At 57.2% G+C, this 23,328-nt stretch overlaps 6 protein-coding genes across 6 annotated transcripts; 2 read left to right on the top strand and 4 right to left on the bottom strand.

The window, feature by feature from the left end:
* Positions 1-784: 784 nt before the first annotated feature.
* Positions 785-10,819, bottom strand: BXZ73DRAFT_79816 (uncharacterized protein; the record flags this gene model as incomplete). Its single annotated transcript, XM_048023164.1, has 38 exons — positions 785-936; positions 1,085-1,129; positions 1,180-1,294; positions 1,355-1,491; positions 1,594-1,695; positions 1,807-1,936; positions 1,987-2,101; positions 2,320-2,375; positions 2,413-2,507; positions 2,579-2,809; positions 2,858-3,041; positions 3,398-3,486; positions 3,556-3,660; positions 3,789-3,813; positions 3,970-4,127; positions 4,187-4,433; positions 4,504-4,716; positions 4,887-5,017; positions 5,073-5,280; positions 5,337-5,451; positions 5,511-5,927; positions 5,980-6,022; positions 6,070-6,244; positions 6,302-7,061; positions 7,167-7,532; positions 7,637-7,737; positions 7,782-7,882; positions 7,933-8,581; positions 8,632-8,797; positions 8,860-8,959; positions 9,012-9,038; positions 9,101-9,363; positions 9,563-9,608; positions 9,851-9,875; positions 9,922-10,068; positions 10,119-10,208; positions 10,264-10,371; positions 10,424-10,819. 38 exons carry the CDS (start codon positions 10,817-10,819, stop codon positions 785-787), a joined length of 6,633 nt encoding a protein of 2,210 aa, XP_047874990.1.
* Positions 10,820-11,569: 750 nt separating this feature from the next.
* On the top strand, positions 11,570-13,146 carry BXZ73DRAFT_91709 (uncharacterized protein; the record flags this gene model as incomplete). The annotated part of the gene is made up of 9 exons (XM_048026081.1): positions 11,570-11,711; positions 11,780-12,048; positions 12,105-12,179; positions 12,232-12,382; positions 12,585-12,699; positions 12,753-12,834; positions 12,887-12,924; positions 12,953-13,040; positions 13,096-13,146. 9 exons carry the CDS (start codon positions 11,570-11,572, stop codon positions 13,144-13,146), a joined length of 1,011 nt encoding a protein of 336 aa, XP_047874989.1.
* A 1,477-nt stretch (positions 13,147-14,623) lies between these two features.
* Positions 14,624-15,886, top strand: BXZ73DRAFT_91708 (uncharacterized protein; the record flags this gene model as incomplete). The annotated part of the gene is made up of 5 exons (XM_048026080.1): positions 14,624-14,882; positions 14,937-15,043; positions 15,103-15,188; positions 15,354-15,615; positions 15,671-15,886. The coding sequence occupies 5 exons, from the start codon at positions 14,624-14,626 to the stop codon at positions 15,884-15,886; spliced, it is 930 nt and encodes a 309-aa protein (XP_047874988.1).
* A 373-nt stretch (positions 15,887-16,259) lies between these two features.
* Positions 16,260-18,669, bottom strand: BXZ73DRAFT_104280 (uncharacterized protein; the record flags this gene model as incomplete). Its single annotated transcript, XM_048015829.1, has 10 exons — positions 16,260-16,288; positions 16,343-16,444; positions 16,500-16,663; positions 16,721-16,846; positions 16,905-16,991; positions 17,055-17,224; positions 17,808-17,828; positions 17,875-18,057; positions 18,133-18,330; positions 18,640-18,669. 10 exons carry the CDS (start codon positions 18,667-18,669, stop codon positions 16,260-16,262), a joined length of 1,110 nt encoding a protein of 369 aa, XP_047874987.1.
* A 26-nt stretch (positions 18,670-18,695) lies between these two features.
* On the bottom strand, positions 18,696-19,915 carry BXZ73DRAFT_51465 (uncharacterized protein; the record flags this gene model as incomplete). Its single annotated transcript, XM_048020633.1, has 4 exons — positions 18,696-18,940; positions 19,046-19,279; positions 19,308-19,788; positions 19,859-19,915. 4 exons carry the CDS (start codon positions 19,913-19,915, stop codon positions 18,696-18,698), a joined length of 1,017 nt encoding a protein of 338 aa, XP_047874986.1.
* A 1,135-nt stretch (positions 19,916-21,050) lies between these two features.
* BXZ73DRAFT_51435 (uncharacterized protein) lies at positions 21,051-21,200 on the bottom strand (the record flags this gene model as incomplete). The annotated part of the gene is made up of 1 exon (XM_048020628.1): positions 21,051-21,200. A coding segment is annotated over one exon (150 nt), but the record flags the coding sequence as incomplete, so codon positions are not given.
* Positions 21,201-23,328: the final 2,128 nt, after the last annotated feature.

The raw sequence follows: 23,328 nt of genomic DNA, 5'->3' as shown, positions 1-23,328 counted from the left end.
GGGCGGTCGCGTTCGCGCCCGTCCACGGCCGCCAGCTCCTCTCCGCGAGCAACGACGCGACGGTGAAGATCTGCGACTCGCTCGACGGCCACCAGGTGCACGCGTTCGACGGCACGACACGCTCGTGAACGCCGTCAAGTTCTCGCCCGACGGGCGCGTCGTCGCGAGCAGCGCGGGGGACAACGCCGTGCTCGCGTGGGCGACGGCGACCGGGCGCGCGCTGCCGTCGATGAACGGCCACCAGGACAAGGTGACGGGGCTCGCGTTCGCGCCCGGGAGCGACCGGCTCGTGTCGTCCTCGGACGACGGGAGCGTGCGCATCTGGCGGCTGTCGAGGCGGACATCACCGCGACCGCGGAGCAGACCGACGCGTCGGTCGCGGTGGAGGAAGAGTAGGAGCGTGTCTCGCAGAGGGCGTCGATCTAAACGGGGCCGTTTTCTTGCGTCAATGTACCACTATACCATCTCACTCGACACGAAGCGCAATAAAAACTCTGTGCCACAACCTCTCGTCTTGTACGTTCTTACAAATGACGAACGGCGAGCCTTGGTATTCGCGAGCTGGCGGTCGGCCAGGACGTCCTGCGCTTGTCTCGCGATTCGGTCGGCCAAAAAGTCCGAGATACGGACCGCGCAGCCTTTGCCAGGACGAAGACGAATACGCGAAAGGAATACAGAGATACTTTTTGCCTCTGATCGACACACAGTTGGCGGACTAAATACGCCCATTCTGCTCAGTCACGCGTGGCGCTGTCTCCATCCAGATTTTTATATTATGTTACAATTATGTTCCGCGAGGGATGTGTTCGCTCGGGGAGGGGATCATGCTGTACCGGATATCCGAGCGCGGGATGGGGTGAAGTAGACGGCCAGACGCGAGGTGCCGGAGCATCCGCACAGGGTGGTAGTGCCCCGCCAGTCGCCCGGCGAGATGTGCTACCGGCAAAATGTTGTCAGCAAAAGGGAGAGAATGTAAGACACAGTCTTACCGTAATGCCTGAAGATGGACGACAAGGGCGCGGGCTGGCTCTGCAAGGGAATGGATGAGCCTCTCCGCCAGACGGATGTGGGTGGTTCTACTCACAGATAGGATGAGCGGTCCCTTGGGACCGCTGTATGCACACTCCCCCTGCAACGTGAATTAGGCTCTGCGCGGATATCCTTACACACAGTTCGTACCTGGCACGCGCAACGGGTCCTTTACCCGTAGCATTAAAGCGAACAGAGGGAAGTGATTGAGCAGCGCCGTCAGTGTGTCCAAGCCGGCGTGGACGACAATCACTGTGAGCCTTGCCTGCATTCCTCATAGAATTTATACTTGCATTCAGGGGTATATTCAGACTGTTGTGCTTACCGTTGCAAAAGGGCGTAGTAGGTGAGCTGTGGGGCACAGGAACGCGACGAGGGTGAAGAGGATGGTGCCGAGCAGTAGCTGATCGAGGTCGTAATCCCAGCTGTCGATCCGGTTCCGCAGGACATTGTATCGCTTGCCTGTACATGGGTGGGTTAGGTGAGCGGGGAAAAGGTCAGAGGGTGGGAACTACTCGCCTCGGAAGAGGTTCCATAACGAGCCGGCGAGGCTCAGCTGTTGACTGAAGACTGTTGCGGAGATGAAGTAGCACAAGTAGAGGTGCGCGGTGAGCAGGCTGAGCGCGTCCGACAGTAGGGAGACGATGGTGGTCATCCCGAGACAGCCTGCAGCGCCGATGAGCCATATGAGGGCGGGAAGTATGGCGCAATGGCTGATAGGACCCCTGGACAAGGTTGCGTGAAATCGGCAAAGCCTACGAAAGACAGAAGACTTACATCCCCAAGCAGAGACAAAGCCGATCAGGGAGTGGCAGTAGAACTGGCTCAACTCAGTATTGAGCTTGAGACCTGCGGGCCAGTTGTTGAGCCAAAGCAGAGCGTCTTCCATGCCGTCAACCAAGTATATCTGAGGGATGTTGTGAGTCAAAGCCAATATATGATACAACCGTTGCTCACACGGAGCCCGTACTGGAGCCATCGTGCGAGAAAGTATTGGTTCTCACAGAGGAAAGTCCCGAACGCAACGCCAATGATCGCGTCGTTCAATACAAGCCAGACGCAGTTGTGGAACCTGAGAGTATCAAACAAGTTACTGCCACTGACCAGAGTAAAATGTAGACCGAGGCGTACTTTATGTACTTCGATATGGACTGGACTGTACGCGCTTTGTCGTGATAGACGTTGGGCGACTCGCCATACACGTATACGCCTTGTTCGTACCGAACATCAAATTGTTCCACTAGGCACGGCTCAGATACTGGATTACAGGCAGTCGATATCACCACTCACCTGTGGTGGAGATCATCCTCGAAAATCGATAGGCAGTGCTCAGAAATCCCTGAGCGCTGCGAAATGGGGCAGATCGATGAGCTGTTTCCCCACCTTGAGTGGCATTGAGCCACGGTGAGTGTTGGGATCGGGTGTCCCGGGAATACTAGGAGGTATCTCCGCAGTCTTTGCTTCGCGCTCTACGAGTGCTGCAAGAAATTGGGCCAGGTTGACCTGGATGATACGTCGAGATGGTTATGGCCTTTTCAGGATGATTTACCGAGTGCTTGCCTGAGACAAAACTTCGCCATCGAAGACGTGGCTCTTGCGAGTCGAAGGGGAGTGTAAGCGAGTTGGGTCCATGCTGAGGTAGCCGTCAGTTGGAGATTGGTGGAGGAAGCCCCGTCATCCGTCTCCTGGGATGGAAGGATGTCGAGCTCGTTGAAGTCGAACGCGTAGAACCTCATGGACTGGCGTTTATGTCGGCCGTACTTCACAAGATTGCGTTCATCTGTCCAGGCCGGTCAATGCTGTGTGGCATTGGCATGCAGTGAAGGACAGGCCAACTTGCCAACAGGACCACGGTCGAGAGAGAGCGATGCGGCCAAAGCATCTTGGTGCGAGGCGTCGCGGTCGGCCGTAGCGTCACAATGTCCGAGCACGAGAGGGTCGGAGGAGAACATGGAGCGAACAGCGCGCCATTGGGCGCTGGTTGTGACCTGCTGCAGGACATTCTGCGCCTCCTGTTCCAGATGAGCGAGGGCGCATACAGCAGGTGAGTATTCGAACCTCACGAGTGGCAAGAGGCAAGATGCCGGCCACGCAGAGCAGAGGGCTCGCCCATCCGTAGCAGATGCCGGGCGTGGGCGAGACCGAGTCGGGCCAAAGCACGGTGGACGACGTCATCGAGACTGTGGCGGAGGAGAGCAAACCGCCCCGGCGCCTCGCCGTGCGTCGCGATTGGCCCGCGGCGTGCGCGTCGGGGATTGGCTCGGGACGGGGAACGGGACTGGCTGTTCGCCCGCGTCCGATGCTGGCCGAAACGATCGGCTGCTCGAGTACTTGAGCCCTTGCTCGACCGGGGGCGGACTCAGCCCACCCTCGCCTGTAACACCATGTCCATCCTCGCCCGCTCCGCCGCCCCCTCCGCCACGTCGCCCTCCGCGCGCCCCGCGCCGCCCCCGTGCGCTCTATGCACAGCGAGCAGGTCAGTAGTTCTCGGGCTCGAGCGCGCGACACGTCACAAACGAGACCAACATTTGTCCAGGCCGTCCCCTTCAACTACTCCAACAAGACCGCGTTCGGTGCCAAGGTCTTCGTCTACCTCGCCACCGGCTTCGCCGTCCCCTTCGTCGCGGCTTACTACCAGATGTGAGTCCCATTCAGTCGCCGTGTGCTTCTTGCGAGCCCAGGTCTCATGATCTCTTGTAGGTCCAAGTCGTCATAGAGGTCCCGTGCCCTTCTCGGCTTAGACTACTCTACCTACACACCATATTTGTAGATGCGCGTATACCTCTAGAATATAGATGGGCAAGCTCTTCTGCGTTGTAGCATCCCCCGTTCGACGTCCGACCTGTGTCTCTGCATTCGAAAGCCACAGCCAGCGAAAATGATCCGGGCGCTACTCGGCTCTTCCTTCATCTTCGAAGCCGCCCGGTCTCCGTCGCCCACCTTCGCCCCTGCCGGCGGAACCGCCTTGCAGTCGCATGTCCGCGCCAGCAGCTCCGGGTCCGTCGCGAGCGTGTCCAGCGCCGCCATGCACGCCTGCCGCGTCGCGACCGCCGCCGACGCGTCCGTCGCGCTCGCCAGCACCTTGCCGTGGATCACCACTGTCCCCGCCCCTTTCCGTCAGCCAGCCGCACAATCTCCGGCGGACCCGGCCACGCACCTTCCATCTGCACCGGGCCGCTCGCCTTCACCGACGGCCGCTTCACGACCGCGCACTCCTGGCAGCCCTCGGCCTGGAGGAGCTCGAGAATCGTCGCCTTCGGGTTCGCGGAGAGCGTCTGGAGCCGGATGTGCGCCTCGACGAACTGCCGGAACGCGCCGTCGAAGAAGCGACCGACGCTGGGCTCGAAGAAGTTGTCGCCCACGTAGAGCGCCCCGACGAGCGCCTCGACGACGTCCGAGAGCACCTGGCCCCCGCGCGTTCGTCATCATCTTCCTAAAGGGAAAAAAAGAGGAAGGAGGGAGGGAAGGACGCACCTTGGGCGGTTCCATGGGCAGCTCGAGCCAGTACTGCCCGGGCAGGCGCTGCTCGCTCTCCGCGCTCGTGTACTCCTTCTTGCGGAGCGCGCCAAGCGCGCCCACGTACTTTTCAATCGCGTCGCGCAAGTCAGGTGACTCGAAGCGGATGTGGTGGTGCAGATTCGCGTGCACACAGAAGGCGGCGAGCGCGTGGTTCGACACCATCGCGGCCTGATGGGTGGGGTCAGGAAGTGGAGCAAGACGTGGAGAAGAAAAGAGGACAGACTTTGAGCAGAGAGAGCCTCCCGGGGAGAGCCATGGGTGCCGTTCCCAGATGTACCTCGAGACAACTGGTTCCTACAGTTTAATACCAATGCAAACGCATTGAGGGAAGTACTCACGAAAGTCGAGCACTGCATCGCCCATGAACTCCAGTTTTTCATAATCCTGCCCGTGTCCAATGGACACATGCGTCTGAACCTCATCATCAGCTCCATATCTCCGATTGTTCGGAAAAAACCCTCACCAAAGCCTGCACAAACAAATCCGTTCTTGCGAACGTCACCCCGAGCGCCTGCTCTACTGACCCCTTCGCCCCAAGCATGCTCTCGTCGCCCTTGCTCCCCTCTTGCCCCGCGCGCCCGCGTCGTTCTGCGCCAGGATGCGTGCAAAGTCTCCCCACTGCGCGACGTTGGGCAGCGGCACGCGCAGGCTGCGCGCGGCCTGCAGCCCGCCCTCGTGGCCGGCGGAGAGGAAAGCGGCGGCGAGGATCGCCTCGACGACGTCCGCGACGATCTGGGGGGAGCCGCTGCCCGTTAAGCGCTCCACAAGCGAAAGGACGGAGGGCGCACCTTGTCGCCCATCCAGAGCGTGTTGAGCTCCTCGAGCTGCCGCTGCTTCTTCGACCGCTTCCCCTTGTCCTTCCCGCCCTTCTTCTCCCCTCCGACCGGCCTCCGCGTCCTCCATCTTCACGTCCCCATCGTCGTCCTTCTGCGCGCCCCTAACCCCGCGCCCGCATCCAGCACTTCCGCTCCACCGCGGCGGCGGCGGCGGCGCCCTCCCCGCGCACGGGCGGGTGCCACATCTTCGCGACGAACCGCTTGTGGCGCACGAAGCTCGGGAGGCCGACCGCGGTCGCGCCCGCGCGCAGCGCGCGGTTGCTCACCACGTCCTTGCGCGCGGCGTGGAGCGCGCCGACGCCCGTGCCCGGCGCCGCGGCGGCGAACGCGTGCGCGGACGCGAGCGCCTTGAGGAAGGCGTCGCCGAGGAACTCGAGGCGCTCGTAGTTGGCGTCCGTCCACGCCGCGCGCGCGGAGAGCGCGGCGAGCAGCAGGGGCTCGAGCGCGGCGCCGTGGAGGAGGCGCGCGTTGAGCTCCTTCGTGAGCAGGAGCGCGTCGAGCTTGTCGGAGAGGGAGGGGAGGAGGAGGAGCGTGCGGTAGGTGCTGGGGGGAGGGTGAGGGGGTGGTAGGGAGTCAAGGAGGTGGGCGGGCGTACCTGGCGGGGATTGTGAACTTGTAGGCGAACTCGGGGATGAGGTCTGCGGAGATGTCAGCGCGAGCGAAGCGGCGTGAGGCGGCGTCGTACATTTCAAGGGGTGTGCCGTTGGGGTAGTTGGGCCGTTCCCGGTGGGATGCAGCAGGTTGGCGGCACTGGGTACTGCGCTGACTTCAATCATGGGCTGGTTGTCGTACTCGAGGCCCTGGAAGTCCTTGCGTCGCGCCTTGCAGTACTCCAAGAAGCTAGAGAACTCTGCCTCCCGCTGTGCATGCCGTCTCATCAAACGCCCCGACATACCACATTCTTCGAAAACACTTACCGGGCTGTCCTCCGCCTTGCTCGACGGCGTCAAGTCGTGCCTCACCTTCACCACAAAGTGCCGCAGCGTATGCTCGACCTTCCGGTCGATCACAATCGCGTCCTGCAGCATCTCGTCCAGCCCCTCGACCCCAGCGCCCCCAGCGCCCCCGAGGACGGGGACGGCGAAGAAGTCCGCGGCGAGCCGCACCGCGTCCCACGGGACGTGCGCGGCGAGCTGCGGCAGCGGCCAGCGCGCGTCCCTCGTCGCGCGCCACTCCCCCGCGAGCGGCGCGACGTACGCGAGCAGGCCTCCCAAGCCGCAGTCGAACGGCTTGTTCGTGAGCGAGCGCGTCGCGCGCAGCGTGTACCCGTGCAGGTCGCGCAGCTGCGCGGGCGAGACGACGAGCGGCGCGGCGCGCTCCGCGTGCACGTCCGTGCGGTGGCCGTCGGGGAAGAGCGCGAGGCCGGCGAGCGGGGGCAGCGGCGCGCGCGTGAGGAGCGCGATGGGAGCGTGCGCGGCGCCGGTGGAGGTGGAGTCCGGGACGAGCACGGTCGGGTAGAGCGTCGTCGGCTCCGCGGAGAGGTCGGACGGGGAGGGGAGGGGGTGGCGCCAGAAGGTGGGCGTCGCGCGGGGGTAGCCGTGCGTCTGCGCCGAGGTGTTGGCGGTCTGGACCGGGGTGAGAGGGGTGAGCGAGGTCGGGTTCGGCTCGGAGGTGAGTATCGGGGTGCGGGGGTGAGGGAAGTGGCGGTGAGACAGGAGACCGACGCTGGCGAGCTCACTGCAGGCTTGATAGCAGACTTCTCGGCGGGCTTCCCACTTCGTGAGACAGTAGGGACCAATGTAGCTTGGTAGCGTTGTTTGGGGTGGGAATGAGAGTTTGTACCTATAGAGCCCTTCTTCGCTGTCCGACCCCTCTTCCACGGTTAGTGAGACGTTGATCTCACCGGGGAGCATGGCGCCATCAACTTCTGCTATGTATCGATACATCGCGGTGACGGCTTCTGCTTTGTCCACTCTTGCGCCAGTTGTAGGATCCACTATTTCATTCTTGGCGTGTTGTTCATCCTCTGACTTGTAAGGATCTGTGCTGATCCATGTACTTCTTGGAGGCACCCTGCTTGTACCATGAGCCGCGTTTGCGATCCAAGTTTTGAGATCGCCGTCGATGCTTAGAAGACGTGCGAGAAGGTTTCTGTGCTCGTTGTTGCCCTTTTCAACCATATGTATAAGATGTGAATGGCGACCTTTGCTGTGAATTTGTCCATATGCATATAATAGATGGTCGCTAAACAGATCGAAACTGTGTGGTCTTGTTAAGTGGTGATGCGAAGAAATATATGTAAGAGAGCGCACCAGATGACAACGGAACATTGTAAGGAATCGGTGTCTGCGAACGATCTTGTGAGGACGAGGAGGTTGTAATCTCCAGCATCGAAGGCTCCGAGAACGTCATTCTGTTGGGCGTTAGGATAGGATCGCGCAGAGAGGTATTTCGTACCTCTTGACCCTTACGCACGGTGGAGGCGTGTATAAAAGACAATCTCCCGGGGTTTGAGTTGAGTTGTTCCGTCAACTTGTCCGCCACAAGGGCATCATTGACTGCAAGACGAGTTAGCCATCGTGTTTACCTTTGAAACCAAGACACTGACCAAAGATCGCACCGCGGAAGTTGTCTCCGTATTGGGCACATGTCTGTAGGATCTGCAACAGCGTCACCATTTTTGGAGTAGTATTGAACGCGGGGGAAGCTATGTCGATGTTCAACGACTCGCCCATCATGTTCGTTAGAACGTCCATCTTCGTGAGCGTCACCTCATCATCGGGGGAACGGGAGACTTCATCGTAGACGCTTCGCCAGTAGAGCTTGGTGGCGTGATTCCCGAGTTGTGAGAAAATGCGGCCGGCGCATTGGAAGTGGTGGTCCTTGAGAACGACCCCGTTTGGATCTGCCTTTCGCAGGTCGGAGGATAGTGGACTGTCCTTAGGTAGGGGACCAAGCGAATCATACTCCGTGACGAGCTCCATTGGACCGAACCAAGAATCGAGGGATTTCGTGACGAGGAAGAACGACCGTGCATCCAGAGATTGCTCAAGGTGCTGCAAGTCTATGTGTTGCCAGCGGTCTGGTGGGCTTGTAAGTGTGGCCAGGATTCGAGGACGATCTGTCGTCTTGGCGTAGTAATGTTCTGACACTATGCGCAGAACTGGGTGGGGATTGACCATCGGGACTACGCGCTGTGCATCGCTGATTACGATGAGATGAGCTTGAGAGAGCTTAACGTTGCCGTCCTCGAGAGCCTGAAGCAACATCTGTAGAATTCGGTCGTAACTGAGGATGGCTATGAGACCGGGTAGGAGAAGGCACTTGCATTGGCAGGCACGACAACTATGTCGTTGAAGATGACATTGGGCCACTGGTTCTGACCAGATGTATGCATGGGGAGCGTGTAAGATCCGACTGTGAAGTCCATGCTCTCTAGCGCTGCGGCGTATTGATCGATGGAATTATCGTCACTGATATTGATTGCGTGAGATTGACCAGCAGAAAAGTTTGACCAAACAGCAGTGGTACTCACTCGACTACGAAAAGAATGATACGATGACTCCCAGTATTTGCTATTGTTTGACGAATGACGATGCTCTGACCGAGTGCTGTTCTGAACATGCGCATCTTTTCTGCGAAAAATTGTTAGAGTTGCACAGACAAAGCCTCTCCTACTTGGCATACCTTCAAGGCTCTCGATGATGACGATTGCTACAAAACGATTATTATGAACAATGAGGTATCAGTAATAGCCACTCATCATCCGAACCTACCATTTCCTTGCGTCACCTCTGTGTATACCTCCTCCGGACTGGTCGCTGGGCGTGGTAATCCATGTGACTCGGGGGAAGCGGAAGAGGGCGTGATGTTCCGTTTTTTGCTGGGATATTCATTTTCATGAGCCCTTGGCGAGCCCTTGCTTGAGTTTGAAGTAGATGAAGCAGCGGCTTCTGCGTCTTTCCAAATACCAAGCATGCTATGTAGCCTATGAGACACAGGCTGAGTCGCCAGACGGTAGCGGGTATGAGCAACGAACCTGCAAAAGTGAAGGATAACATGAATGCTGCGGTAATCATATATCCAGAGTCTGGATCTTACCAACGTTATATACGAGAAATCTCGAGGACTGGCGAATGGTTGGGGTTTCGCGTTCAAGTGGTTGCAGCAAGGACTCGGCGCTCCGAATCATTGTGGCACCGTCATAAGATTACAAGCGCTTGTTTGAATCAACATACCCGGCACACATGAGGATCTCATTTAATCGCACGGAATCCCAGTACGCTATCATAAATCACACAAGCCATTAGAAAGGGCCAGATGCGTGGGGAGTGAAATTATCAAGACGGGTAGATATGGGAATTATACTGTAGGTTGTAATTTACCAAGCGCGACAACGGCGGACGTTTACTGTTCCGACAACACGTCCTCCAACAGTTCTTCATCGTGGCGTTGTTGAAGAGCTCTTAAAAGGACATGAAAACCGTCTCCCTCCATGACCAAGGGTAGGTTCTTGATGGACATACCAATCCGATGATCTGTGATTCGGTCCTACGACTATGTTAAACCACTGGCGAGACAGCTGAATGTAGCTTACCTGGGCGTAGTTATATGTCCTGATTTTCTCACTTCGGTCTGCACTGCTAACCAGACTGCGGCGCATTTCTCGCCGCTGAACCATGTCTTCATTCAACTTTCGGTCCATGAGGCGCGCACGGAGCACTTGAAAAGCTCGTCTGCGATTCTGCGGCACTGTGAGCATCCTGTAGACAACTGACACAAGCAACTGCTCACTTGATGTTGACTCCGCTCGTCTTGCATAGACACAGTAATACCCGTGGGTACATGGGTGAGGCGAACGGCTGATTCCGTTTTGTTGACATGCTGAGAACGAGCGAAACGTCAAAAAACGTGTGGTACACTCGGAGCAGATGCTCACCTGCCCACCAGCCCCCCTAGCCCGCATAACTTCGATCCGGACATCGTCCATTTTGAAGAGCTCGTCATCAGGATTCTTCGAAGAGGATTCTTCGATCAAAGGCAGAGTCTTGCAATCCGCGTGAGTGGGACGAATAGTACAATGGCGGAGTGTGCCTTACCATGATGCTGACGGTGCTTGTATGAACTCGCCCGTTCGACTCGGTGGCCGGTACTCTCTGCACCCGATGGACGCCACTTTCCCATCGCAGAGCGTCGTATGCGCCCTCGCCTTTGACCTCTACAATGGCGTCCTTGATGCCCCCTGCGTCAAGAGGATTCGCATTGAGCACTGTGAGGCTCCAGCCCATGGAGTGTGTGGCGCCAGTGTACATCCCGATCAAATCTTCAACAAAAAGTGCGGACTCTGATCCTCCTACGCCTGCGCGAATCTCGAGGATGGCGGAAAGATGGGAGGTCTTGGAAGCTGGCACAAGAAGAGCGGGGAACGTGTCCTCTACCAACTTGGACATAGTCTTCGTTAGCGTGGCGTACTCTTCTTCAGCCATACTCTTCATTGTGGTGTCGGGATCATGGAGAAAAGGAGTCGTCTCCTCTAACGACTACTGTTGAAAACGTACTTAAAGTACGCACGCGCGAGAAGAGCAATGAGCACGGACCTCCTTGGCTCTCGTCCATGTAGCGAACGCCTCGCTCAGAGGTTCCAGCTCACGTATTCGCCTCACTCGCTTCACGTCTTCGTCGGTCAAGGCATTTTCGGAAAGCTGCATCAACGACTTTCAATCAGCCTTCTTGATTTCAGACCGGCAGGTATACCTCAGACTGAAGTTTGTCCCGCTCTTGTACTTTCTTCCTCACGAAATGAAGAATTGGTGCATCTTCAGCAGCGGGAGCTGGCTTTGAGGCTTGAGCGCGGAGGGTCGAGCTGGTGAAGAATGTCCGGGACGACGGGGGAGTTCTACAGAAACGAGCAGCAGACCGGAACATGTAAACGGCAGGGAGGAAGAGTGAGCAGCCCCGAGGGCCGCCGGCGGTGAAGTGGCATCGAGTGCTCGCGCCGGGCCGCCGCAGTGCTGGTTGCAGCCACTGAGGCACTGTCAACTGACGGCCGAGTTTCCTCTCCACGTCCTCAGGCTGCATCGAGATATCACTGTCCACGCTGTCCTCTCCATCCCTAGTCATTGTGAATGCCTCCGCAGCTTGGTCCAGATCATCACCTGTGCCGCACGCCAGACAAAAGCGGCTCTCTAGGCTGTTGTGGACCTACTAGACCTTCTCCCCGTTTCACACCCTGTCCTCCACCTCCAATGTTCAACCATGTTCAGGTGGTCGTCGACCTGGCACGGAGACAATCCCTGGACGAATTTGCTACTCCTTTAACACGCGCGAGCCCTCCTCGAGACAGGTCCCCTCCGAATCCTTGCCTTCCAGCGCGTCTGCCTTCAACGGGTGAGTACTGTTCCTCCTGTACGTATCAGCGAGAGGGCCCAACACATCTTAAGCAAACACATCTCAAGCATTTTTGCGGCGTGAGGCAGACATAGAAGCTCCGAGAGCTCTTGAAGCAGAGCTGAAACGACAGCGGAAGGCTCTGGAGATCGCTCTCGCCAAGCCTTCAGAAGATGAGCAGGAACAGGACGCTGCGTCGACCTCAAGTTCTCCCAAGACCAGCCCAAATGTGAAACGCAAGTCTGTACTGGACATACTACCTTCTGCCATTCAAGCTGCGAAAATGCTACGCGAAACCTCAAGGCGAACCGGTAGTTCTCCTTGGAAACCTCCTGAGGTGAAGTAAGCGAAGTTTCCTGAAGCGATATATCCTTTTCATACGTTCGTGCGTAGCCCTTTGAGATTATGCGCGCCATAGAAAGGAAGGACATCATGTTCCTTATGGATGTCCGCGACAGGTCTTTCGAGGTTCGTCATTGACTTACGTCCTATAATTGTTCCACTAACGGATATAGTTTAGAGTCTAGTTAAGAAATCAGGCGATGTCACTCCTCTTATTCATGCCATGCGGATAGAGGCCACCGACATTGCCATCGTGCTACTTGGGCATTTTCCCGGTATATTAACAACCTCAATGACGAGGACTTTGAGAAACCGGAAACCAAGAAGATGTTGAAGATGCTGAGTACGTGGCCACTCTCAGATACAGTTTCTGAATATGCGGTCACACTATTTACAGGAGTAAATTTGAAGATAGCTATCGATTACGGGCTGCAGAAATCCCAGAAAGACCTCATCGCCTCGTTTTTGCAGACCCTCATCCATGAGCGAGGGCGACTCGTGGTTAACGCTACCAAACTGGCGACATCGCAGCTGCACTCAGGCAAGGCGTGGACGGGAAAGCTGTCCATGCCGCTGAAGCTGCCGTACGAAGCTTCGCGACGAACAATCTTGGCAAGGCTCATTTCATCGCCACTCTTGAAGACTAGTCGGTATTTCTCTTCTGAAAGCCAACGTACTCTCTAAGCTGATTTTGTACAGCATTGCCAACGCTACCGCGGACCTTGTAATGATGGCCGCGTGGTCCAATATATTGCAATACGTACAAGACGACCCAATGCCCGTGAGTTATGCGCTCATGTCAAGAGAAGAGCTTTATTCATCTATTTGGGCAGACATACTACTTTGCCAGGGATGATCGCGTATACAGAGCGTTCGTTGAACGGTTGGATGACATCAAGATACATTCGAACGAAAGTTGGAAGGCGGCTTCGTTGGCAGCTGGGAGCCCTCCGAGTGCATCTGGAAGGTCGGAGCAAGAACTATCGGGTACGCTTGTATGAGTCACAATTGATCCAACGAATGTTGACTGTCGGTTTTACAGACTAAGGTCGAGTCGCTTGCAAAGGAACTGGACGAATCCGAAGGACATTGATATTATATCTTTGCTGTAACCCTATCACTGCTCTCGCTGACGGTTGTATCACCAGTGGATTTCCTTGAACTCGCTCGTGTGATGCAAACCGTTGCTCATACAAGGTGCCCTACGGGTCAAAGCCCCAACCCGCTTAGTGGCGTATGATTGAGCATACAACGATCTGGATGTCTGTAGACTTCTCAGCGTCCGGGGTAACTTCGTCTCTACCGAATCCCCGTGCTTGTAAAAGGTGCTGCTCGTGTCGAAGAACACAACACGTACTGCGGCGTATTGTCAAGCACACATTCCCGAGCTTTGACTCTCTGTGTACATAAATTATGTCGAAATCACAACGACCTGCTAATATATTCCCGTGCCCGATGTCCGTGTGGGATTAACTCATGCGATTCAAGGCATCATCTTCAAGCTTTCCAGTAGCTATACGCTACCACGCCTCCCAAACTCACCACTGACGGTAACAGATCAAGCTGTAATACCCCGTAGATCCAAGCCGTAGCCGTCGGCGGACTCTGCGACAAGATTTCGTCTACGTTTCAGAGATGTTCATGGTGTATGATAAGCGTACACACCTGCTGCATGACTACGAGCAATTCCCTCGATTGATCAGCCAAACAAGGCGACTGCCAGAAACACACGCGACACGAAGAACGCAGCCTGCATCCATTTCACGGACTTGTAACGGTTGGCTTTGTATGCTGTCAGCGCTCCAAAGGCACTGGTAGGAATACAGGTGACTCACTGTAGAAAATGAATATTGAAAGGACTGCGACCTCGACATGAATACTGGCATGAGTAACTGGACACAGGCGACGTACTCGGTATCCCTGGTACCAGCCTTTGGGTGAATATTTGCCAATAGTCCGGCCGTCTTCCATATTGATGATGCACTAGTCTACGGGAGAAACACAAAGCCTCAATAACTGCCGAGAACAGCCAGGGGAGGGCCTACATGTCCATGAGCAACAACATGAACGACATCGGGATGATGAGCATGGTTGCATTGAAGAGCTCTTCTGCACATGGTGACAACTTCCCCTCCTCGTCACTCCCCTCTGTTGCTCTGGGTGTGCCGTCTGGGCAGTCGGAATCTGCTTGAGGATGCCTGACTCTTTGATGATTCGCCACTGTTCCGACTCTGAGATGTCGACAAGTGGCTTTTCAAGGGGTGTCTCGGGAGCTTTAGGCCGCTCAAGGGGTATTTGGGGTTGCTCTTCGCTTCCTGCTTTGCGACATGGAGAATGCTGAGTGTAAACAGGGCAATCGACAAGTAGAATCAGAGGGAAGGACTGGCCGCATCGGCTAATGTCACTGGACTCTTAACCCTAACGTGGGTTTCCGGGCCGCCGAAGTCCAAAGGGTCGGAGGTCTGAACCAACCCTCAATCGTTCACTCACAGCACTCTGCTCCAGATCTCCCTCGTCGAATTCTCGCTTTGCGGTAATTTTGAATCCCAGTAGCAAATGACGTGTCGGAAATGCCGGACCAAGATTTGCTCAAGGTCCTAGAGGCTCATGGACAACAGTTCCTGCAGTCATTTGAGACTACCACCGTCGTTGGGAAGCGCAAAAAAGGACCCCACTCCACCCTCGATAGGGCGATCAGCAAGAAGAAGCGTGTGGAAGAGGCTTCTGAAGAAGAAGAGTGGGCAGGGATCACTCAACGCTCTACCTCGAGCGAGGCGGAGGGAGAAGACGAGGATAGCGAAGGCGTGACCGACGAGCCAGAGGATGACGGTACGCGGTCTGTCCGCATGTCTCGGTTCATCGTTCGATGCCGACGGTCAACAGATGACGACTTCACATACGAGTCGTGTGCCCCCCAGCCCGACGTCGTTGTATTTTCGGAGGCGGGCAGATCCTCCGCTGTCACCAGAGCGTCGAAAACGGGCTTCATGGTGTGCCAACCCATTGCCGGTTGATCGTCCCGCAAGCGACTCACCGCGCCCTGTCACAGTCCTCGAAAGTCACCAAGCTAACCGAGGACGCGGCGAAACCCTCCCAGAAGCAGAAAGTGCGCTCTGCGGATGATGAGGACGATCTGTGAGTGCCGTCTCCCTCTCGGTTCTGGGGGGGGCAGCCCTCCGCTGCGCCAAAACTTCCGCGTCCTGTTCTCTCACCCCACCCACCCCGCGCTCCCGCGAGATCTGCCCCGTCCTCGTGTGCTTCGCGCTTCACGGGAACGCTAACCGGACCCCGGACCCCTAGGACGAACGCGCAGAACGACGCGCTTCTCCACCGGCTGGTGCACACGCAACTTCTCTCCGGCTCGCTCAAGCACGACCTCGACCTGACGCCTGCACAGCGCAAAAAGGCCCTCGCGGGGCGCATCCTCGAGGCCGCGGGAGGCGCGAAGCTCGGCAAGGGGGAGGCGGCGGTGAGGCAGAAGGAGCGGAACCGCGCGGCGAAACACGTGCGCGACGGGCTCTTGGAAAAGCAGCAGCAGAGGCGAGAGAAGGAGCTGGAGGAGGTGCGTTCGTCATGGAACGTGTGCGTCGACGGGATTTGGGCTGAAACATCCGCAGGCGAAGCAACTGGGGAATTATCACCCTTCGCTGAAGGCTCTTTATGATCCCTCGAGCTCGAAGCCGAGTCATAAGAGGGAACGAGGCATGAAGATGGGCGTCGGATCGTTCAAGGACGGGATCCTGCGGTTGGGTAGAAACGACATCGTTGCAGCAGAAAGGAGGAGCGGAAGTAGTAGAGGTAAAGGTGCGCGTAGGAGAGGCGGGAAGCGATGATGCATAGGGTGGGCATAGGTTGGCATAGGGGCATATATAGCATGTAGTGCATAATGTCTGCTCAACGACACGTTCTACCCGGAAATGACGGAGAAAGAAGTGTCTAAAATGATAGAGAGAGAAGTGTCTGATGTGTTACTCGTGCCAGTCAAGGTACTCGTGGTGCGCTCGGAATCGGAAGAGTCTCTGAAGGACCCGGAACGTGGACTACCCCTGTTAGTCCGCGTGCGTGAAGGAAGATTGTTCATAGAATTTCAGAAGCATGCTCACTCTCGACGATTGTCACGGCGATAGGTGTAGTCTCGCTCAGTCGGGACGTAATCTCGCCTTGAGCGACCGTGACGATCATCGTGCCGGGGGCTAGTCGCGCGCACTAGTGTGTCGTTCGAGCTATGTTTGGAGCTATGCAGAGATGAGCGATCGTGAACCATCAATGCACTAAGATAGCCAACGTACCCTCCGCTCCTGTCGCTGCGCGGTCCCCTTGGATCTGCGCTTCTAGGGTCCACATATGCCATATCTTCGCGCGTGGTGTACGCGCGTCTTCTGCCAGAGGGTCTGAAGTCACGGTCAGCTGCTATTCAAATCCGAGCTGGCTGCGAGACAAACGTACTGGTAATGTGGATCTCTATCGTATGAGCCGGGGGTAGGAGTCGCTTGTGTCCGAGATGACTCGGGCTGCCGAGGCGATCCATGGCGCGACTCTTGGTGCGAGCCTTGTCGACGCGACCCATGTTGTGCTGCGTCATGACGGGAGAGATGAGGAGCTGAGCGGTTCTCCCTATGTAAATGAAACATGAGATCGCGGCGCGCAGGAAGCGTGGAGAGACGAACCTCGTTCCGGGTATTACAGGAGTACGCTCCGCGGGACGACCACGCTGGTAAGATCGTCCACTTTCGGAGTAATCGTCCACTGAACGGCTGCCGACTGACACGCGGTCGTCGTTGTTGAAACCGGCCCTGCAGGAAGCGCGAAGATCAACTACAGAGCGCACGGAGGTTAACTCAAAGAACGCACCGGCATATCTCACGACCGAACTGGTCTTGGACAATCACAGGGCGTGGACGTGTCGGGGGTCGGTAACGGCCGCTGAAGTCTCCGACCCTATTCTCGGAAATTGTATGAGCCCCCATCGCGATGTGGAACACAGGAACCCGACCCACGCACCGAGTGAGCTCATTACCGGCCGCGTCTTCGAATATGACCGGCGCTCCTCCGGGAATGATATAGTACTTGTCCCTCTTCCCGTTCTTACCCTGCTCAACGACCACGACAACCGGGGGTTCTTCGCGCGGGTCGAGCGGCTTGTCCCAGTACGCAGGATGATCGCGCGCCGGCTGCGGCATAGTACCTCATTGTCTATATGAATGCGAGAAGAGTTAAGACGCACGCTTATCCGGGGTGGCTCGCTATGCTCCCGTTCTCGTCGCCGAGGGTGGGCCATCCGGTCGCCTCGGGGAGGGTAGGACGCTGACGGGTGGACATGTCCGGTCGGTGTCCTCGACCGTCTCGTGGGTGGACGGGGTTGGCCACTTGGCGCATATTCGACATCACAGCGACGTGTGGGGGACCGCTGGGAGGAGGCTGAGAGAGCATAGAAAGGCGCACCAGCGACCCAGAAGAACGGTGTCAGGATGGAGTGGGAGTAAGGGTCGGGGCCACCAAAGGCTTGCCCAATCCGATCGAGGGTGCTCTCGCGCTCAACTTAGGGGTGGGCTCTCTGGAGGGCGAGGGCGGGAACCATGTTGAAGAAGATGTTCGTATGACGAATCCTCGTCGTCGGGGAATCTGCCGGATAGTTCGGCTCTTCTGGCCAATGCTCGATGGTGGCACGGTATTCTTGGGGAGTTGCATACGGAACACACCTGATGCGGAAGAGCATTTAAGTCAAACGTACTGTCTGGAGCACGAAAAACAAACCTGTTCTGGTCTAATGTACTTCTGGAATACGTCAGCGATAGCTACTCGCAAGACAGCGACGACATACCTTCTTCGATGGCTTTTTAGCAAAAACTCGGCGCCAGGCGGAGCTGGGTGGTGCCTGCTCATCGTACCCATGGTCGTCGTAATAGCCATGGGGAGCATCGTAGGTGTCATACCCAGCGTACGCACTAGCATGCTCCTTCGAGGAGCGACCAAGACTGGGGAAGAGACGAGGCATTGGGAGAAGCTAAGCGAAGTGAGGTCTCAAGGGCAAGTGGGGTGAAATTCAGAAAAATGCCGGCATTCAACGCTGTCGACAAACGACGGCGGAAGCAACGAAGATGACGAGGTGCACAGACAGGGGCAGATGGGGATCCGAGCCCCGCAAGGCCGGGAGGAGGACCTTATAGGCCGCAACATGGAGAACATGAGGATACCGCGCATTCCCGAACCGCGGCGGAAGGTGGGCTTGCACAGCGCCCGCGTGCATGGCGTAATACGCGTTGCCCGGGCTCGAGATCTAGATATCGTTCAGGGAGATAGTGAGCGAGACCGCGCCAGTTGATGTCAGCTGCTCGAGACCGGATCGTTCGCACGCTGCCTCGTGGAGGGAACCACAACGCGGCCGCGCGCAGGCCTTTGATTCGTCTACGCCGATGGCTCGTACACTCGTCCCCGCATCTCTTCTATGTGTCTGTGGCCGCGCCAACGCCCATCACTCCTGATCCGTCCCCGGCTATTGAAACGAGGTCCGTCATCGCTGCGCAATCGGGACACGCGTCGTTCTAGACGTGCGACAGAGGCCATGCACCCCACGGAAAGGACTCACCTGCTCAACGGCGGCTCGCGAGCCGGTCATGGGAGAGCCATACGGGCGCAGAGCTCTCAATCTTGGAGCGCTTGAGTCTCGCTCCAAAGCAGTTGCTTGACCTGAGTCAATGCTTGTGAGGTCTTGGTGATTGCCTCCGCTGTCTGGCCGATGGATATGGGGTCGATTAATAGCGCGCTTGAGCAGACATTCATGCGCTCCGAGAGGACAAGTAGCGTCCGTTCGAGAGATAGCGCGGTCGCCTCGAGGGCCGAAGCGGTGGCTGATTTAGATATCGGCTGCTGCGAGACGTTGAGTAACACTTGGTCAGGTGGTTCATTTTAAAACTCACCGTGCCCATATGTGGGACTCGGCCACCTGCGGATAATTGCTGCGAACGGGGTCATCAGCATTGCGGGTGTATCACATATACAGTAGCGTACCGGTTGGGGGGCTGCCCCAAAGCCTTCTTTTGCCATTGGTCGTGTGGTATGCGCGGGAGCGGCAGTCTGGCGAGCTTCGCTGGCAAGCCTGAGTGCCTGGAACGTTTCTGCCGAAGAAGGGGGTGGTGGCATTGGGACTAGGTGACCCCGTCCGAAGGCATCCTTTTCGTCGACGTAAACAGCGGCGCAGATCACGCATTCCTGTCTCGTTAAATATACTCGGGGTTCGTATGTGCCTCAGAAGACTCGCCTTCCTCGGATCGAGAGATGCGCCGGATTTCGGTGGTCGTACTAGAGGGATGCCGTAGCAGTCTGAGTTGGGGCACTCGTCGGCGAGCATGGCCCAGCCCTTGAGCATGCGCTTCCCGATCTCGGCAGACGCAAGATCTGACTGCCGACGGCGACGGAGGAGTTCTGCTGTGTCCATGACAGGCATGAGAGGGGGAGAGCTTGGCGCGTTGGATACTTCCGTGGGAGGGGTCGATGCGCGTGAAACTGCGCTACTGTATGACTTGCTTGACGGAGAATAGGTGGGTACTGGGACTTTGCCGCGCTGAGTGGAGGTCGGCGGAGGGTTCCGAGCTGCCGGAGGAACTACCGAAGTGCTACCAGAGGATTCAGGCGCAGCGTCGCAGTTAACACAGAAGTGGATCTGCGTGGCAGACGTGGCGGGGGATCTCATCAGAGGAACCCGCGAGCATTGCGAGCATATTTTGTCTGTCAAGACCTGCCACCCATGCGCACGAAAGAAACGTTCAAGACAACCTGCTAAGCCTGAAAGCATGGTAAGAACGCACCCAGCCTTTCAACATATACTCTCCCAGACTGCTCGAAACATCAATCACGGTGGCCATGCTTGGCGGAGCTGGGTCGAGGGACGGGCGGCGTGAAGAAAGTAGAGATAGTCGACGGGCGGACGAGTGTGCGCAGTCGACTCGGGGGACCAACGGGGGACGCCTCCAAATCCTGGGACAGTCACGCGGATCACGTGCACACGCGACGTTCCACGTCGGTGAGTACGGGACATCAGCAAAGTAGGCGCGGAAACGGTAGCGTCTGATAGTGCACGGGGGCATTCGTAGCGTACGATAGTTAGTGATAGCGAAGACAATAGACGGTAGCTGAGCATCCAAGTAATGCAGTAACTTGTAGTGTATTATCGTCTGCTTCTTCCGCTATCAAATGATGATCGATTCTCGCGGACAGGGCTATCATTTCTGAGTGCGCGCGCGACCATATACCGGTCATCTGCGGCGCATGAGATGATAGCGCTACATGATAAAACGTCAGATTTAGCGGAGGGGATGACAGCATCATGCAGAACATTATGGTCTTCCATCGCACACTGGGGATCACATATTACGCAGAGAGTACAATCCAATTGTGCAATAGTAATCCATTTGGGTAGATACGAAACAGCAGGTATCCTATACAATGGACATAAGAGCAGAATAAACGACTTACACAGTCAGCGATGTGGGCGCGTCCTTGAGGCCTCTCAACCAGCAGTGAGCACATCGACATAGTACTCCTGTGATGCATAGGGTCGTCCCTGCCATGAGAGTGGTCAGTAACGGCCTGTAGAAAATGCGAATATATATAGTGCTCGCCCAGTGATAGAGCAGTCAGTGTGGAGAGCACGGAAAGGCCGGTCGAGCGCGGCGAGGGGCGCAGTGGAGGGGCGCGGGGAGATGGTCGTGACGGTGAGCATGGATGGCCGTGTTTTCATCGTCTTTCCTCCTCACTCCAGTTTGTGGGGAACTCCTCAACATGCTCGTCGTTCGGAAGCGTGGTGAACGGGGAAGGGGAAAGCGAGGAGGGAGTAGTCAGCGGGAGTGGCCACGGAGAACGTGGAGGAAGCGAAACTCACCTGGGTGAACTGGGACACGTTTACGAACCGGATCGTCTCCTCGACCGAGTGGCCGACGGGGACGTTGTCGATTGCGGTGGTTCAGTTGTCCAACCCCGCCGAACGCACCTGAGGATCCCCTATGGGTCGATGATGAAGAGCCCACAGAGGGCGATGCCCTCGTCCTCAACGAGCACGACGTAATCAGGCGAGATGGACATGTCGCGGTGTTCGACGAGCAGGAGCCTGAGGTTTGGACCGAGACCGCCCTGCTTGCGTGGGGAGGTCGCTCAAGCGATGTGTGAGTACTGCAAGTTGGTCAAGGCAGCTATGGACGAGCGGTCAGTGCGGAACTGATCTCGGTGGAAAAGGGAAAGGAACGCAACCTGGAGAGCCGCTGCTGCTACAAAACGGGCTGGTGCTCGGGGTGGACGTTTCGCGCGCATTCAGCAACACCTGCCGGAAGTGGTCGCCCGCAGGTCTAGCAGCAGAAGCCCACGAGGCGCGGGCTCAACCGTGCGGTGTCCTGACATCCTGCTCACCTGCCAGCCTGTATGGAAGTTCTGAAGACGTACCTGTACACCGCACTCCCACTGAGTGGCTGCCGCAACACCTCCACCACATTTCCTTACATCCCCGATTACAAGTGGAGTCACTCGGGACTGATGTAAGAGCACACGGAGCAACGTTTACACTGCCGGCGAGGCTGAGGAATCAGCGTGAAGGGGAGGAGAAGAGGCAAAAGAGGAATTTCACACCGCGCGCGGAGGGTGGCCGTGGCCATAAGCGCTTAAGCACCATGACTTCAAGCTTGATTGCGTTCTGGAGGCACACCAAGCTCGCGCGGTTGAGGAAAAAACATCGTGACTTGTGGTGGGTACGAGGAGGCGGAAACGCAGGGAGTGGGTGGTCATGTTGGCTTTGTGGAGGTGGGAAGTTGAACGTACCGGGCGCAGAGTGGCGGCCATGAGGGCGACGAGACAATGATGGTCTGCGAGAAGTTGTTAAAAGCCACATCAATGTCGATAGAAATGTGGGCACTGTGAACGAGATGCTGAGAGCAAAGGGAGGAACTCACCATGTCTTGATGGATCACCCGCGAGCGTGAGTGGCACATCGCGCTGAGGGGATGATGGTGGTCGCAGGGGAAGTCCAGTAGGCGACCGAACGGAGGCCAAAGCGGGACGCCACTGCGGCGCCGCCGCATCGAACCACGACAATTAGCAAGAAATCATCATAAGCAAATTTTGCCAGACCACAGACTCTTCGTCGTCGCTAACACCGACTGTAGTACGTCTTCCCAAGGATGTATATATCTTGACTTAACTTTCGTATTCGCAACCTGCTCACTGCCCTCGCCCGTGCCCCGTGCGGCGTGCGCCGCGCGTTCGCCGTGCCGCGCGTGACTACGAGCGCGTCGAATAGGAGGAGGAAGAGGCGGAGGCGGGTGATTCACTCGCGATGGTGGTGGTCCGCGGGATGGCCCTTGCTCTCGCCATCGCCCACGCTTCGCTATTCCGGCCTTGAGCGGTGTGGTGCGGACGCCGTTGACTTGCGCGCGGTCAAAGCCGTCGGCGACAAGAATCGCGATGCAGCGGGACTTGATCGTTGGCTCGCAGGGGGCTAGGCGGGCTGAGAGCGCTTCAAAGCCCGTGAGCCAGGTGTTGGGCCGCATGGGAGGGTCGGAAGAAACGCGCTGATCGTTGACATGTGTAGTGCAAGCGAGATAGCAGCTAGCTCGACGCGGGCTAGACATTCGCCGTGAGAGGGGGTCACCAGTGACCCCCTTCCCCCTCTGTAGCCGTCGGTAACGGCGGTACGACCCCGTCATGTTGCCGTCGGTAACGGCCATACGAGCTCGTACGAGCTCCGGTCGTGTAGCCCGTCGGTAACGGTCGTACGAGCTCCGGTAGTGTAGCTGTCGGTAACGGTCGTACGAGCGGTGGTGGAGAAGTAATATACAATGCCAAATGTATCATTCTGGCTGTCGTTTGCGTGCTTTGATGTCCTCTAGTGTGCTACATACGCGCAAGAACATCCCGCAGCCCCAGGGAAGCCAATACCGGGCTGATACAGCAGGGGACGCCGGCTCCGGTAGTGGCACGTCCCACTGCGTACATTGTTCCCTACTGCACCGTACGTTTCGGTAATGCGTTCGCTACGTTCCCCTGGGTCATACGAGCTCGGAACACTGGTTTTTATCCCCGTGCGTGCTGTGGTTGGCCCGGGGCATTGAAAACACTGCCCAGACTCGTACGAGCCTGTAGCCGTCTGTCACGGTCGTACGAGGCACCTCCGGTGTGCACCCGGAATATTGCGGTAATGGATTCGGCAGATGCGCGTTACTGTACCGAACGCAGCGCACTCAATTTCGTTGCGATGCGTGCCATGGTTGGCCTGGGGTAACAAAAACACTGC

Source organism: Epithele typhae (assembly GCF_022376455.1).
Source record: "Epithele typhae strain CBS 203.58 chromosome Unknown BXZ73scaffold_49, whole genome shotgun sequence".
NCBI lineage: Eukaryota > Fungi > Basidiomycota > Agaricomycetes > Polyporales > Epitheliaceae > Epithele > Epithele typhae.
This window is presented reverse-complemented; position numbering and strand designations above follow the sequence as displayed.